Source organism: Taurulus bubalis (genome assembly GCF_910589615.1).
Source record: "Taurulus bubalis genome assembly, chromosome: 1".
In the NCBI taxonomy this organism is placed as follows: Eukaryota; Metazoa; Chordata; class Actinopteri; order Perciformes; family Cottidae; genus Taurulus; species Taurulus bubalis.
This window is the reverse complement of record NC_136589.1, coordinates 25,607,238-25,625,392: the sequence shown is the minus strand read 5'-3', so window position 1 is coordinate 25,625,392 and position 18,155 is coordinate 25,607,238. Positions and strand designations below refer to the sequence as shown.

General features: G+C 43.9%; 2 protein-coding genes across 2 annotated transcripts; one reads left to right on the top strand and one right to left on the bottom strand.

Annotated features, from left to right (window-relative positions):
* Positions 1-3,733: 3,733 nt before the first annotated feature.
* Positions 3,734-5,185, bottom strand: LOC306748078 (C-X-C chemokine receptor type 4-like; the record flags this gene model as incomplete). Its single annotated transcript, XM_079231201.1, has 4 exons — positions 3,734-4,329; positions 4,451-4,734; positions 4,842-5,050; positions 5,171-5,185. The coding sequence occupies 4 exons, from the start codon at positions 5,183-5,185 to the stop codon at positions 3,734-3,736; spliced, it is 1,104 nt and encodes a 367-aa protein (XP_079087327.1).
* A 6,565-nt stretch (positions 5,186-11,750) lies between these two features.
* LOC306747979 (UDP-glucuronosyltransferase 1A1-like) lies at positions 11,751-18,081 on the top strand (the record flags this gene model as incomplete). Its single annotated transcript, XM_079231087.1, has 9 exons — positions 11,751-12,284; positions 13,184-13,247; positions 13,330-13,478; positions 13,828-13,955; positions 14,191-14,284; positions 14,488-14,613; positions 17,249-17,336; positions 17,439-17,658; positions 17,811-18,081. 9 exons carry the CDS (start codon positions 11,751-11,753, stop codon positions 18,079-18,081), a joined length of 1,674 nt encoding a protein of 557 aa, XP_079087213.1.
* Between the last annotated feature and the right edge of the window lie 74 nt (positions 18,082-18,155).

Below are 18,155 nucleotides of genomic sequence, written 5' to 3'. Positions count from 1 at the left end.
GTAGTATGAAAACCTTATGTGACTACTTGGGTTCTTCTCTGTTCAGGTCTTTAAGAGGAGCCACCTCATCTCTTCTTAACATTTAGTGTAATATTATTATTAATATTAAGTCACACCCCTCTGCCCTTCCTTGGTTCTTCTTGAATTGTAAACATTACAAAGGTGGATAAGATACAGTTAAATGCCATTTAAAAAATATGCATTCAAAGCATCACAATACACTTAACAGCTCCAGTATTTCTATAGTCAAAGATATGGGTTAAAATATGCAAACTGTTATTCTGTCTTACGTGACGTCAGCACCCTCTAGACCGCCTGGCTCCTCTCAGCCTCGCTCGGCGGGCCGCCTGCCGGCTGCAGTGGAGGTAAACGGTGGAGATGGAGGAAGGAAAACCGTTTGTGTTTTTAAAAAAAAAGAAGATATTTTTGTTTTTTCGATTAAACTATAAAACAAACGATTAGAACTTATACGTACCCTTCAGTTGTAAAATGTAAACCTGCCTGAGGTGTTCATGAGTTCACATGTTCATGTGTGTATAAAGAGTTAATAGATGCCTTATAACAAACTGTACGGATTTGTTTATGTGTATTTGTTCACATTTCATCAAATATGATTATAGCTACTTTACAGGGTGTATCAGTCATTCTTTATCCATTTGTGGATGCTTTGTAAGAGGAGTTATAATTGTTTACACGCGCAGAGATGAACACTTAAAAATGTATGTGCGGATTTTATTAAGTGCATAGCAGTCATCCAAACTCACACACAAAAGTCTGCAGTCGGTGTTTGCAGGGCTCACGTCTCAGGAGCATCTGTGACCAACGGACATTGGTTTCTAAACTCATTAATGTCTATTTCTGCTCCCACATCATTCTCACGCCTCCACCTGCTGGGGTCAACGCAAACCTCCCGTCAGGCTATTGGTTTCACCTGTCACATTGTACTAATCCACCAGGAACAAGGCAGGAAGTTGTTGCAGGCCATTTGGATGCAACCCAGTCTTTCTCTGCCTCTTTATTTCTCCTTTTGTCTTGACCTCTGATTTTCCCACGATTGTTCAACAGCAGGAAACTCAGCTTGTCTGAATATGAGGGAACCTGACCATCTGCACACACACACAAACACACACATATACACACATGCACACACTCACGCACGCACGCATGCACACACACACGCACACACACACACACTAAACCCCTAACGATCTCACGCATGCGTCACAAGAGCATCAGGGCCATCGCGGTTGGTGAGGAGGACGTTTTATTTAAGTACCTCAACAATGTATTTTAAGGTAAAATGTATTGCTGACAAGTTTAGTGTAAAAAAACTGACAGTATATCAGTACTGCTGCTTCTAGTAATGAACACATACAGACACACACACACACACACACACACACACACACACACACACACACACACAAACACACATGCTAACCGGTAAGTATAGATCAAAACTAGTAGTTTTGTGGTGAAATCATGCAGCAGTCTCCAAACAGGCCTCGCGTACCCCCGGACACTGGACTTGAAATGAAACATTGATTTGAGGTTTGAGCACAGGCGTCTAGTTCATGTGCTCATTTATGCACACTGGGAGAAGAGAGTGGGGCTTGTCACCCCTTTTGTACACAGACTCCCATCTTTAGAATCATGCAGCAGGGCAGTTATGCTAACAAACACACACACAAAAACAAATCATAATATTCCTGACTAGCAAAGTTAGTAAGTGAAGCTATGCATGTGTTTGACTTGTGAATAGTGGTAAGGGCCTGGCTCAGCATCACCAGCAAGGATACATGTGTACTCATGAACTGTCTTTGGTTCACTGCACAAACATGCTACCGGCTATTGTAAATGGAGCTGTAACATCTGGATTTTCTTCTCCTTTTTTAAATTTTTTTAGAAAAATTATATTTAATAAGACAGCTGCATAATGCTACAGAACTGGTTCTGCATATTTAGCTAACTTGGAGGATGTGTGGTTGGCAGCCCTCTGAATGCAGGGCAGATAAAGGTGTGCAAGCAGCTCCGTATTGTTTTCTGTTAGTGAGAAGTGACAAGACTGAGTGTGTCCATATATACATCAGAGAATGACCATGACCATCACCAAGTCCTTCCAGCGTCGTTCCTGACGCATGTTGTAAAACTCATTCATTCTCGAGCAGCTCTCTGTGCTGGCGAGCGCAGAGAGCTGCTCGGGTGTTTGATTGTTTAAGCTGCTTGTTTTTCCTAAAATGAGCCGCAGGAAGTCTTTCCTGTTTTGAATACACTATGAATAGAATAGAAGTGTGTGTGTGTGTGTGTGTGTGTGTGTGTGTGTGTGTGTGTGTGTGTGTGTGTGTGTATGTGTGTGTGTGTGTGTGTGTGTGTGTGTGTGTGTGTGTGTGAATTAAAGAGACACAAGGCAAAATATATGAAAAACAAAAGTATACTTCTTTCTGAATTAACTGTGAAGGGAATTATTCCAAACACATTTTGTATATATATATATATATATATATATATATATATATATATATATATATATAAAGCCACATAGGATACGGGATGAGATGCACATGGTAGGACACAGTTGCAGTGATGCCAGAGAGTCAACGCTTCATTGTGGTGCTGAATTACTGTATTCTTCCTTTTCGTCTTTCTCACAACTTCTTCATCCTCCACCACTCCGCTCCAGGAAACAGGACACGGTAAACTTCCAGCCTCTGTTTCTTTCACTTCCCAGTGGAAGTATGTGGGAAGCACTGTTTGTGTGTGTGCGTGTGTGCATTCAACTTCTGGAAAAATGGACCTCCTGACCCCCTCATGCTCCTTTCTTTCTCACGTTGAAGAAGCAAACTGTTTATATCAGCAACATAAATCGGCAGCCCAAAAAACAGTGACACAAACACATCCACACACGGCCTCACATAAAGACCACACGTGCGTAACTCAGATACACCTAGGTATCGCGCCTGCTAATAAAAATTTAAAAAAGCAGTTTCATTTTTCGAAAGACCTTCACCATGTCCATGCTCCGGATCAGTGGGTTCAGATGGCAGGTGGCTGAGTGTTCATGATTCAATACAAAGGGAGACGATGATAATAAAGTCATTTCGTCACTTTTTTAAAGAATCTTTATCTGTATGCAGAGGAAACCAACATTTTTTTTTCATTATTTTTAAATCGAGATCTGCAGCTTTGGACACTGTTGGCAGCTGCCGGCTGACATGTAAACTACATATGAGACCAATTAGATTTATCCTATTCCATCTTTTCCTGTCCTCTTCTTCAATGTGCTTTCTGTGATGAAGCTGAGACGCCTTCATCGACCGTCTCGTTAGCGCTAAACTGTTTGTGCACTTTGGGCTGTCATTATATCAAATCTCACCCACTCAGAAGGAGACTTGGTGAGGGCGGCATTTGCTGTGGTTGACTGGTTACAGTACAAGCCAAGAATTCACAGTTTCACCCAGGAAGCAAGAAACATATTTCACGAGAGAAGACATTTTCACAAATGTGGGTATTTTGCTTAGTTTATTACAAACATCTTCAACAGTACACAACAAGCACAGCAACACTGAAAACCAATTTAACAACAGTATTTACAGGAGAAACCCTCTCAGTGAGGGAGAAGACACGTCGTGGGCCAGCAGACGACTCCTTATATTCTCAGACGCTTTCTGAAATTATCCTTTAAACACACGTCTATACACACAGTGAGCACACATATGTACAATATAAGCAAACACTAGCTGGAATGTAAACTGGAGGACTCCGACTCCGTGGTCGTGGAGGCCCCCGGGCGTCTTCGTGGTAAAATCTTTAAACTGGAGGCTCGGCTCAGAGTGAGCGCTCTGCGGGCCGAACTCTTGAACCCGGCCCCCAGGAAGGCGTACAGCAGTGGGTTCAGGCAGCAGTGTGCAAAGGCCATGGGCTCGGCCACCGCCAGCCACACGCCCAGGAAGGCCTCCAGCCTGCAGCCACGGGGCAGGACCTCCAGGCGCAGCAGAGTGTCCACAGAGATGCCCACTCCGTAGGGCAGCCAGCACACGAAGAAGCAGAGAACCAGCGCGATGGTAGTCCTGACCGCTCGCCGCTTCTGCCGCTGGCCCCCGAGCGGGCCTCGGGTCAGCCTGGTGACAATGACGCAGTAGCACACCAGGAGGACCAGGCCCGGGATCACCAGACCCACCAGGACCAGCTGGAAGTTGAAGACCGCGACCCAGAGAGGAGCGTTGTATTCTGGGTAGAATCGCTGGCACAGAGTGGCCCCGTCGCCTCCTTCCTGAGTGCGGGCAAAAATCAAGTCAGGCACTGCCAGGAGGCCAGCAGGCAGCCAGGCGCCTGCAGGGAGAGAGGAAGACAAAAAGAAGTAAGGGACCAGGGAATAAAAGAGAAGAAGAGAAGCGTTTCCAAAGGAAAAAGAAAGCATCAACACAAAGCAAACCAGTCTTTCAACACTCACCGACATAAACCAGTCTGTGTGCCAGTAGCTGCCTCAGGCCCCCGGTGTTGGTGTCTGTGGCTCGGACCACTGCCAGATAGCGGTCCAGGCTGATGAATGCCAGGATGAGCACGCTGCCGTACAAGTTGACCGTGTAGATAACGTGCACGCCGACGCAGGCGGCCGCTCCGAAGCGCCAGTCGGACAAGGCTGAGTCCACGGCCCAGAAAGGCAGCGCCAGGACGAAGAGGAGATCAGCTGCCGAGAGATGGAGTCGATACCGGTCTGTGAGGCTGCACTTTGACCTGTAGACGAAACGCATTGGTGAGGTTAACCACGAAGGCTGTTCCTTATTGGTTCTTGTCGAGAGGTTCGCCGGATCAACAACCAACCACTTCACCAACCCCCTCACCTGCGTTGGCAGCCCAGCACTATGACGACCAGGCCGTTTCCGGTGATGCCCAGGGTGAAGATGAGGGCGTAGACCACCGGCAAGAAGACCTGCTGAAGGTTAGCGGTCATCACGTGCGCCATGTCACAGGGCTCCTCCAGATCCCCCGCCAGGTCCCCAGAACCAGAACCTGAGCCTGTGTCATTGAAGTCGTAGTCGAAGACAATATGCTGGAGAGATGATGAGGAGAATGAGGATTAGAGGCAAGAAGAAAAGGTGAAAATGCAACAAATGATCCCAAACACAGACTTGCAATTCAACACAAAAGCTCCCACGTTTGACAACCTTACCTCGTAGTAAGACATGACGGAGGCAGCCCCTCTCCTTTCTCAACGGACTGAAGCTCCTGTCCACGGGGGATTTATAGCCGCGTTCAAGCTCCTCCTCTCGAGACTCCAACACATCTGTGTTCCTGCTGAAACGTTTTTCCTGTTTTCGAGGTGTCAGGTGCTGATAGTGGTTCTATCACAGGATGCGGTGTTGTGTGTGCGCACTGCTTGAATTGTTTTGGCCCCAAGACCTCTGGTTCGTGATAATCAGGACCTATTGGCAGTCGGGGATGCTGCCGATGGGAATCATAGTGTGTGTGTGTGTGTGTGTGTGTGTGACTCTCAAACCTCCATGCTCTGTTTAAATCGGGAAAAGCAGCAGGAGTTTCAGCTCTCACCGGAGTGTGGAAACGTCTTGCATGGATCAACGTGGAGGAGAGGGAGCCACCCAGAGAAGGATTGTGGCATTCTGCAAGTGAATGCGAGATGATTATCAGCTGTGTTCTGGTAACGCTCGCAAGACTTCCTCTGATCTTTCAGCACAAGGGGACCATGAATGTGTGTTGGTGATACTAGTGTGTCGCCGTTCCAAGAACAAAACAACGGTATTTCAACACTAATGCGTTCCTGCTATGGAGACTGGAGTGTGAACCTGGACTTTTAGTGTTGACTGTAATAATTTATATATAAAAATATATATATATAATTAATTGTGAGATGGAATATATTACATTTAAAATGATGCGGTTCCATTTTGAAACTCAATTATTAATTAACTAATCAATTTATTTCATTATAATAATTGTACAATTGATTTGAATAAAACTCATATTGGTCAGCAGACTTATTTCCTGGCTTGGCACCAGCAGTCCTGACTTTAAATCCCCATCCTCTCCCAATACATTAATCCCATAAATAAACAGCCCCCACCCAAAAAGGCCATCAACACCCCAAGACCCAAATCTCAGTCCCTTATCTCTTGCTCATTTTCCCCACCCTTCCTCCACATTCACTGGTATCAGCACCAACATCTTGAAAATAACATTGGTGTAAAAAGAGCTCCGTCTTCCTGGTTTATCCTCATAGAAAAGGATCCCAACAGTTTGGTAAACCTGCTTCTTGGAACAGGAACTCGATGACTGCGTTAATTGGGATTGTGCTGCTGAATAGCGTTCTTGTTTTTAAAGCAGACTTTGAGCTCTCGGTACAGGAGACACACAGGTGCACATCGTTATATTACTTAAACGTTAAAGGCTGCATTCCATTTAGATGTAGCAGTTATTATGTGTACTTGCTCACTGGGACACTAAAAGGTTAATGTTATTAATTACACCTGTGCTTTTCTCTTCTTACAAGTTATCTGTAACAAAACAAAAAGGCACATTATAAAGGCGCAGGGCTAATATAATGTAACCAGAGTGCTGATTCTGTCATTAAGTGGCGCCCCCATGTGGGCTTCTCCAGAACATCTCTAACTTGCCCAACAAACTCAGTCCTTTACCTTGTTTACAGAACACAGCTGCTATGCACAAATTGCCACCATGAAATATATATTAATTTAATATTCACGGTAAACAGTGGTGTTCATTCAGACAGAAAGAGCAGGGACCCACTGCGTCCCAAATACACAATATGATCTTTATAGTTTTTGCAGTTATTATAAAAACATTTAAAGATTGATATTGCTTACTAATGTGTACTAAGAGGAAAATATGCAACCGTACACTGTTGGAAATCAAACTGCATTGTGGAACAACAGCACATACATTTTTTTTTCTTCGCTTTTCTTGTGTGAAGCCACCACACTATCAAACCCTGCATTGCATTAGTATGTCGAATTTAATTCGACACAGCTCGAGTCTTCTAATCTTACTGATTAGTATTCATGTAGTTCTATTTTAGTGATGCGGTAAAAACAGCATTAATGTTAAAAAAAAATAATAATTTATTCACAATTCTCCTGTTGAATGAAACTTTAAAAAATGCCATTTTGAAATTCAAGCAAAAAATAAATAACGTGCAAGTACGTGGAACTGCAGCAGTACTTCCAGACTAATATTCAGAACAGATTTATAGGCTGAACAAAAAACATCACCAGTAAAAGCTACAGCGAAGCATGAATAATTTACTAAACAATGCTAGTAGCTTAAACAAGAGTCGGCGTCACCGCGCTAACGTGTTTCTCTGACGATCATGCTGCTGCTGCCACGCAACTGGGCGAGCAAGTCTCTTAATCCACCCGTCTTCTTTGGCGCTTTCTTCTCGGATGGGACCTCTCTTGGCTTGGTGGTTTCCACGGCGACCGTGGAGGGAATCAACTTTAGAGTCAGATCTGTGTCTGCTTGATCGCTACGACCCTCAAATCCAGGAGGGCTGGTCAAGCTCACACTGAGGCGTTGGCCGTGAATGTAGCTGTGGAGACGCTGCTGCTGCTGCTGCTGCTGCTGCTGCTGCTGCTTAGCGACGCTGCGACCCCGAGAACCAACTCTTGTCCTCTTCCTCCTGTTCTTCTTCGTCTCCTTTTCCACTGGCACTCTGACACGCCGTCTAAGGCTCCTGAGGCAAAAAAACGCAGCAAATTCAAGACTTTTTATGTTAAACAGGCTTAGTGCTTTTCTGCGGTTAATGTGTTCTGTGTACCGATGGATTACCTCTGAAGGAACGCGTGCGACCTGGAGCAGGCTGGCGGTTCTCCCACACACTGCGCAGGTCGCTTTGCACCGCTCTTGGCCGCAAGTCTTTTCTGAACCAGCTGTACACTGATCAAAAGCTTCCTGACAAAACAGTGAAGGGCCATTATAGTGAGCGGACAGCATAAGTATTTGCATGCTTACTGGCCAGTAACCAACCGCGCACACGCCTTACCCTCTTGCATTTGGCAGCTTTGTCGGTCTCCAGCTCTTGATCAGGACCCATTGGTCACATGTCAGGGACTTGGGATCTGTGAGAACAAAGCAGAGCGAGAGGTTGAACATGTTAGCGTACACAGAAGAAAGACTGAACCACTGAATGATCCATGTTGTGCGCTCTCCAGCGAGTGCGCCATTACACATGTACACGGACGAAAAACTGACTTTTTCCTCTGCTTAAAAGGGGTAATTGGCAAAGAATGAAAATAATTTAAACAGTTATAGTGTATTCATTATTCATACTGACAGCACAAGCAGGTGGTTCTTATCAGAATCAGCGTAATTGGCCAAGTATGTGTACACATACAAGGAATTTGACTTTACTTTGACTTACACAGGAGAACTGGATGGTTGATAGCATGCCAGGAGGAAGGAAATGGGCTTTTTGTACCTTGTGTGTGCTGAAACGATGGTGCGGCTCTGCATAGGCTCTTATTTACAATACATCTGTCTTGTTTACTAATGTTTGACATGGCAATAACTCACATAAAATGTTCCTCTCACGTTGATGGAATGAGGAATGAGTGATCACTCACTGTTGTCTAGGAGCTTGTTTTTAATCGGTGCCTTTATCTTTCTTGCCTTCTGGTAGAGAGTCTTACAGGCTAAGCACAAGCCCTGTGAAGGCCTCAGCTTCTTGGGAGAGACACCGTTATGGGGGAAGGAAGGACCAGAGGCTATGCTGCTGGTGACAGAGACACAGTCGTCATCTGAACCATCGACGCCATCATCCGCCACCTCTACAAACATTTCCTCCTCCTCCTCCTCCTCCTCCTCCTCCTCTTCCTCCTCCTCCTCCTCCTCCTCGACACGCTTGCTGTTGATGATGTCGTGGCCCTTCGTCTCATCTGCATCGACTACGCCATCATCAGCTTCGGTCTCCCTCAGTCCCGTCCTCTGTCTCTTACCCCTCCACTTGCGCTGTAAAACATCTTCACTCAGACTGGGGCTTCTCTGGGGACTCCTCTTGGAAGCCTTTGGTGGTCTGGAGGAGCATCTGGGATACATTGCTAATTTCCACTTCACAGAATACTCAAAGGACCTGCGACAGAGAGAACAACAGTGGGTGACCAAGCGCCTGACAAGTGTAATACATCGGGGTGTCATCACCAAGCTGCACAGCTTTATCTTACTTCAGAAAGTTCTCTTGTGGTCTTTACCTGTAATATTCAACTCTTATAGACGATGAATGAATGAATGACTCCAAGCCGTCTGCATTATACTCGCAGTCAGCCGCCGGCCTACGGAGACAACAAACCACTTTACTGGCCGACAATCTAAAACAGTGGAAGGGACAGAAAATATAGCACAATAATAGAAATATGGAGTTGTTCCTGTTCCGGCTTGATCTCAATTGTCAAATCGATTTTCATTTTGATAGGCCCAATATCACAAATGAGCCTCAAGGGGCTTTGCAATCTGCACGGCATTGTGATGCATTTGCTTTGTAACACACCACCTTTCACACCTTTGGCTCTATCGTAGCTGTTGGAGTAAACTTGACCAGGAGGAGCACAAAGGATCCGCCCATCTCACGCTCTGATCACATGATCCTGTGTATCTACAGTGCTAACAGCTGACTACATACAACTAAACATTGCATTTGGTCTCGAGCGCCCAGGAGAGTAAGTTAAGTGTGCCAAAGCACTATTTCCCCCACAGATTCGTATGAAACTAGATTTTTAAACAGAGCCTGTCCAGAAGCTTAAGGCGAGACCTCAGGAGGAGGGAACGTGAATGACGGCGAGCCAGCGTCAGAAACGTCGCCACTGCATAAAGTAGCTACATTTACGTTTGAGTATCTTAGCTAGCTACGCTAATGAGAGACCGTAAATCCGTAAACAGCGCAGAAAGCTTCTAGGGATGGCATCAGCATTGAGACTAATATATGACACTTACTGTTTCTCAGATATTTCACTCTTTACGTGATTTGACATGTTCATAACTATTTTACCGGACATCTAACGTCACGACTACAAAACGGCGAGGCGCTTACTTGTTAACATAGCGGACACGTGACTTATTGAGCTCGCGGGCTTGGACGTTCGACGTGTTGCGCTCGAGGATAACCCGCTTGAAGATGCGCGCGGCGGAAGACGGAGCGGAACTTGTTCTTCTTCACTGGTGTTTATTGGCGATTGACAAACCAGCTCAAAGAGGCGTTACCGCCGTCTACTGGGCGAGAGTGTGGAGCAGCAGACGATGAAAAATAGAGAAATAAATACATTCTCTCTATTATTTATGTGGCTCTTTGGGCAGAGAGAGCTATTCCTGATACAATAATCTAATTAACTAATTTATCGAATACAATATTATCTATATCAAATCGACAAATATATATACATAGATAGATAGATAGATAGATAGATAGATAGATAGATAGATAGATCTAAAATACTCAATATATACAACAAAACAAAACAGTAAAGCGTAATAATTTAGGAAATGAAACAATAAAGAAAGTGCAAAAATAGATAGATCGAGAACGAGAGAGCAATGCCAGACCCAAGTTTGTGTGTGTGTGTGTGTGTGTGTGTGTGTGTGTGTGTGTGTGTGTGTGTGTGTGTGTGTGTGTGTGTGTGTGTGTGTGTGCTTCATAACTTGTAATAGTGTGCACTGGGGTCTATCATAATAGCGTAAACTGGTTTCCTTTGTAACTAATGCAGTACATTGACTAAATTGTCAATGTACTACTGCTCAGTAGCACATTGACAATTTTACTTTGACACAAGACCCCTTTACAAGATGGGACAACGTCGTAAAATAACGACAGAGTTGTACTGCAAGTTTCCAAGTGATCTCTAAATGACCACTTGTTGGATGCTAATTCACAGCCTCCAACCGCTGTTGTAATGTTTTGACAAACTGGATCATAAATCTTGGGGAACAGGCCTGATTGGCAAAGGTGTCGTATACTTCCTGACTTCTACTCACAGAAGTCTCCGGAACTGCATCGTGTCTCAAGCAGTCTGGGAGAAGGGTTGTTGTCTTTTCAGTCAAAGGGGTTTAAACTGCGCTACTTGATATGCTTTCTTGTCACTTATATATTTAATGTAAGTATAGCTACTTCTGTTCATTAAGATTGTACCAATGGAATTATGATTAATATCACATAAATAAGGCTTTTGAAAGAAGATTAAAGGAAGTTCCCGTTTACTGCCAGAAGTGCAGAACAATGGGATTATTGCAGCAACAACACTTCTGTTCAAAGAGGTCCAAACTTCAGCAACACTTGCGTTATAATTATTATGTTCATCATAAACCTGGAGCCACATGACCATATATGCTGAGCCCAGTGTGTGACTGTCAAAACACTGTTGTTTCCTCCCCTGAACCTTTACCCAGTCCCCCAGGTGCAGTGTCGGGTGTGATTGTGTGCTTTTTTTTCATGTATACGGGACGCAATAAATTCCATTATACAGGAACTAAATCACTGACTGCCCCATATCAATTACCTCCAACTGCCAGCTCTTCAGGACTGTAATTGTCGCTCTTGTTAAGGCATTGAACACACACACCTCCCTCTGGTAATTCACAGAGGAATTTCAGCTGCCGAGATAAAGGATCCTGAAGGGCGGGAGTGGTTTACACAAGCATTCAAAGCACAGAGAAAGGGGGGTTTTCCTACATTGCCTCACATCTACCTCTGTGGTTCGTTTCAATGAGCTGTAGACACAGGAGCAAAGAGAACAATGTGGAAAGCAGCAGTGTCTGTGCTCCTGCTGCTAAACATGGGTGTACAGGTGAATGGTGCCGGAGATAAGACAAGGGGGTCTGTGGCAGAAATCCCCGGGCCGGAGAAGAAGCTGAATCCCGGAGAGGCTGAAGCCGCCAACACAGTTCCTGCAAGTGACGCTACTTCTGCAGGTTTCCTGGGCAACTTGCTGGTGGTTCCCATGGATGGGAGTCACTGGGTGGGTGTAAAGGCCATTGCCCAAGCAATGGGCCGCCGTGGACACAGGGTCACCGTGGTCATTCCAGAGATCAGCGTACGGATGGGTCCAGGGAAACACTACGACACCGTGACCTTTCCCGTTCCTTATGACAAGGCTTATATTGATTCTGTCATGTCCACACACACGGACGTGCTCCAAAAATCTGCCCAGTCTTTTACGGAGAAGATACGGACACGACTAACACAAGTAGGGAAAATTGCAGATTTTATCCACATCACAGCAGAGAGCCTCCTGTTCAATGACAGTCTGGTCTCACATCTGGCAGAGCAGGTAAGTGCAAATGCAGAGGGTGAACACAACATCAGGAGGTCAAATCTCATAAAAAAATAAAATACAATAGCCTCACTGAATGCAACATTTGGGAGGCTTTTATTTGGACTGTGTGTACTTCTCTTCACCTTTCGGGTCTGTTGCTGTATTGGATATAACGTGTTGGTGCCATTATGTACAACATCTGTAACTATTAAAGTTGGGACAGTGGTAGAAGACGTATTCACATTCTTTACTAGTAAAAAACATAATGTATAGTGTCAAACGTCCCCTGTTACTGATTGTTATAATATATGTCATGATTAGACTGGTAATACTGATGTATCGATGTTCAGGAAGCATTTACTGTTCTAGCTGGCTGAGGTGGAGCTGAACTAACTTACATAAAGTTATGTTGTGTAGCCCAGTGGTTCCCAACCTAGGGGTCAGGACCTTTGTAAAGGGCCACAAGATAAATCTAAGGGGTCATGTGATGAATAAAGGCAGAGGAAATGTACATTTGGGGAACATTATTACCCTTATGGACAGTTATTTAAATGAAACCAATGACTTTTAGGGAAAAAAGGGCACAAACCATACACACCTGAAACACGACAAGTAGCCGCAACTGGGCACTACTTTTCTAAGGGGTCACAGCCAAAAAGGTTAAACTACTGGTTCAGTACATTGTAAATACACCATACTGTAAAATTGTAATCTGAATACTTGAAATACTCAAGTAAATGACTTACTTTCCACCACTGAGAGAAGGATGATAATCGAGCTTTGCCATCAGCATGATTTCCCTCTTCTGTTAAAAATCTGCGCATGAGTTTATTGAGTGTAAGGAAATGTGCTTTATTGGTGCACACTGATGAAGATTCATTCCTTCCTCCTGTGTTTCCTTTGCACCTGTTCAGAACTTTGATGCCATCCTCACAGACCCCATGGTTCCCACAGGCTCATTAATAGCTCGGAAACTAGGTGAGTTCTGCCCCACTTGGATTCCTTTTGCTCTTATATGTCTGCACATCTTCTCACCAGTCAAATATAAAATCGTTTTCAGGTATCCCCACTATAAATCTGCTGCGGGGAATTCCATGTTCCTTGGATATGAAGTCTTCAGGCTGCCACTCCCCTCCGTCATATGTGCCCCGCTTCTTCACCAGATACACAGATAAAATGAGCTTCAAGGAGAGAACGGTCAATACTTTGGTAAGCAAACGCAGTCAGATGCGCATGGACAGGTGCATGCATGAAGGGTGGCCATGTTTGAAAATTAACTCCTCTCTAATTTATATGCAAAACACAGATTCTGTGCTGACCAAACTACTTTGTATTATCTCTTTCTCCAGTTGTCACATAATTCCACAGAAACATTTTGATATTTTTGAGACGTTTGCATTCAGTATGGCAATAAAGCAAGAAACAAACGTACTGTCTATACGTTACCTTATATTCAGAGTTTTTTGGCTCAAGATGACACAATTAAACTTGGACTGCGTGATTACATTCATGTACTTTGCACATTTGTTTATTGCTCTGTGATGCCTCTGACCTACAGGTGGCTTTTCTGGAGCCGCTTCTATGCCGACTGATATACTGGTACTTTGATGAAATAGCCTATAGGTTCCTGGGCGAGAAAGTCGGCGTTGCTGAAGTGCTGTCTGACTCTGCTATCTGGCTGCTGAGGTAACATGTGCAAAGGTTATAAATTGATATTTGGGAGAAGAATGCACACTGACCTAGATTGTTCTATGTAGAAGTACTCACACCAGGATATACTCATACACTCATAAACAAGGGGGGGATATAATGCAGCTGTACTGTTACTGCTGTTTCATGCCCCTGAAACACACTGAAATGAAAGCACATCTTACATTGAGTCTCACATATAAATACATATTGGGATACTGTGTTTAAACAGGTTGGACTTTACCCTGGAGTACCCGCGCCCAATTATGCCAAATGTGATACTAGTTGGTGGAATCAACTGCAACGTGAGACATCCTCTGCCTGAAGTAAGGCCCATGTGTTTTTGATTGCAAATAAGATTATTTTTGTCCCTCTGCACTTTATCTGACTTATTTTAATGCAGGGAGAAACAGAGATAGATAGAGAACGAGAGAGCAATGCCAGATCCTAGTTTGTGTGTGTGTGTGTGTGTGTGTGTGTGTGTGTGTGTGTGTGTGTGTGTGTGTGTGTGTGTGTGTGTGTGTTGCAGGATTTGGACTTCTGGGTGTCAGGAGAACATGGGTTTGTAGTGTTTACTCTGGGCACCATGGTGTTAGATCTGCCAGAAGAGATAACCACGGTCTTCCTGGAGACCTTCAGACAGATTCCACAGAAGGTACAGGAATATGAATATATATATATATATATATATATATATATATATATATATATATATATATATATATATATATATATATATGAACACGTCACCATTTTTCTCAGTAAATATATTTCTCAAGGTGCTATTGACATGAAATGTTTACCAGCTGTCGGTAACAACCCAAATGATCCAGACATATAAAGAAAACCAATCAAATAAGTACAGAAATTAAATTAGGTGTAATTTAATGGAATGACACAGGAAAAAAGTATTGAACACGCTGACTGAAATGTATTTAATACTTGGTACAAAAGCCTTTGTTGGTTCAAGATGCCTCTTGTATGGATGAACTAGTCTCATGCATTGCTCAAGTGTGATTTTGGCTCATTCTTCCACACAAACAGTCTTCAAATTTTAAAGCTTCTGTGGGAACTCTGATCTTTAGTTTATTCCATAGATGTTCTATTGGATTCCAGTCAAGTTATTGGCTGGGCCATTCTAGCAGCTTTATTTTCTTTCTCTAAAACCAGTTCAGAGTTTCCCTGGCCGTGTGTTTGAGATCATTGTCTTGCTGAGATGTCCACCCTCGTTTCATCTTCATCATCCTGGTGGATGGCAGCAGATTTTTATCCGGAATGTCTCGGTACATTTTTTCATTTATACTTCCTTCATTTATATGAAATTTGTCAGAGCTGTATGCTGAACAACAGCCCCACCCCATGATGCTCCCACCTCCCAGGTTCTCTGCTGGGCCCTATTTCTCGTACCTGGCTTACTGAGTTAGCGGGCTAATTGTCAGGATAAGATGACGTAGGTCTGGCTTTCTCCGTTTCTCGAAGCAAGCTTAGATAAATCACCATAGCAACACAGCCAAAAATTTAAACCTGCTCCCGGGTAGGTTTACTGAAATTCACTGGATAAGCTGGACACTCCCACCGGACAAAAGGCAGCTCACTTCCTCATTGATCAAGGAGCGATATTAGTTATATTAGTTTTATAGGGAGAGAGTTCATTCAGATCGCCAGGATCCATCCTTTACCTTATCATGACTTCCTGTACGCGGCGATATAGATTTTGTCGGCAAGAAATCATTTATTTACGAGAGCTTCTCGAGCCGCGGACATTGATCACCACAGGCGCAGCTGATCGCCCGACTCAGACACAGACTATCAGCCGCTGCATGCCGCTGTTCTTAAGTTTATTTAGCTCTTCAGAATCTTATGGATGTGTTGAAAGCACTCATAATTATACGTACATTTGGAATATTCGCAATGCGTTTGCTGTGAATGACTACGGTATTGACTTCCTCATATGCCTTCATGATCATCTCTTGCTTCTCAGTAGAGAAATAAAAAGAGGTTCCTCTGAGTTTATTTGCCATTGTACTGTTAGAACATCGTGGTGTCAGTGCTCGATTATTATCCCTTCTGAAGAGGAGCGGGCGCATTTATCCAGATGACTGACGTCTGGATAGAATGAACGAGACCGATTCAGCGCGGATCAGCCGTCAAGAAACCCAGATAGCCTGATGTCAATCATCTCGCTAATTTAAACTTGAGATTAGGACATTTGCTTGACTTTGTTTAGCCAGGTACGAGAAACAGGGCCAAGGTGTTTTTGGGGTGATGTGCAGTGCCATTTGACCTCCTAACATGGTGTATTATGGCTTACAAAGAGTTCCATTGTGGTCTCATTTGACCAGACTATATTTTCCCAATATTTCACAGGCTTGTCTACATGTTGTGCAGCAAACTTTAAACCAGCTTCAACATGTTTTTTCTTCAGCAGTGGAGTCTTGGTGGTGAGTGTTGGCGGCTGGTGTGAGTTTCAACACATCCATACGTTTCTTAAGAGCTAAATAAACTTAAGAACAGCGGCATGCAGCGGGTGATAATCTGTGTCTGAGTCGGACGAGAAGCTCTCGTAAATAAAGTATTTCTCGCCGGCAAAATCTATATCGCCGCGTACAGGAAGTCATGATGATGTAAAGGATGGATCCTGGCGATCTGAAAGATCTCTCTCCCTATAAAACTAATATAACTAATATCGCTCCTTCATCAATGAGGAAGTGAGCTGCCTCTTTTGTCCGTGGGAGTGTCCAGTTTATCCAGTGAATTTCAGTAAGCCTGCCCGGGAGCAGGTTTAAATTTTTGGATGTGTTGCTATGGTGATTTATCTAAGCTTGCTTTGAGAAACCTAGAAAGCCTGACCTACGTCATCTTATCCTGACAATTAGCCCACTAACTCAGTAAGCCAGCTACGAGAAATAGGGCTCTGGTCGTGGCCGGTTTATGGTAAAATTATGTTCTTTCCACTTCCTGATTATGGCCAGTTTCTCCATGCAGGACGCATCTAGAAGCTGTCGTTACCAACAAAAGCTTCTTTCCCTTGGTCATTCCATTTTATTATACTTAACTTAATTTCTGGATGCATTTTGTTTTTTGTTTTTCTTTGTATGTCTGGATTACTTGGGTTGTTACCGACATCTGGTGAAAATTTCATGTCAATAGCACCTTTAGAAATATATTTACTGAGAAAATGGTGACATGTTCCATACCTATTTTAACATACATACATGAAAACCCATTTGGAATTATACATCAATGCAATAATCAAAAAACATAAAATGACACGTAGTGTCTATTGATAGGTAATATGGAGGTACAGTGGGAAGGTTCCTGACAGTGTCCCAGAGAATGTGAAGTTGATGAACTGGGTGCCTCAGAATGACCTGCTAGGTAAACCCACTGCGATACATCCTGAAATGCGAAAGCACTTGACTCGATGAGGCGACACTCTAGCTTAGCATCTGAAAACTTTGTGCGTGTTGTGTGTGTCAGCACATTCTGGAGCTCGGGCCTTCATCACCCACGCTGGCTCGCACGGTCTCTTTGAGGGACTGTGCCATGCTGTTCCCATGGTGATGGTGCCAATTGGTGGGGACCAGCTCGACAATGCCGTGAGGTTGGCGAGCAGAGAAGTCGGAGTGGTGTTGGATATTTCTTCGATCACTACAGAAAGCCTTCTTCAGGGACTCAACGAGGTCATCAATGACACCAGGTGAGAGGGTCAGAAGATCACTTATCTCATTAAAAACAAGTTCCTTAAATCTTTGTGCTGACGATGATCAAAGTATAAAAGAATCAGATTTTTTAACTACTTCACTGCAAATGTTATTCTTAAACTCTGGCCATCAATCTGTTTATATCCAGGTATAAAGACAACATACAGAAGCTGTCAGATCTCCATAAAGACCGGCCAGTGGACCCACTCGACCTTTCAGTGTACTGGACAGAATATGTAATGCGGCACAAAGGAGCAAAACATCTCAGATCAGCTGTCCATGACCTCAACTGGTTCCAGTACTTCTGCCTGGATGTAATAGCACTGCTGGCTACTGTAGTGCTGGTCTTTGTAATACTGTCAGTACAATGCTTTAAACTGTTTATCAGGAAACTGGGCAGGAAGACAAAGCGGGACTGACCGGCTGCTACATTCAGACCTTTGTTTCAGCAATAATACTGTATGTTAAAGAAGATTAAAACCCCATCACTGTG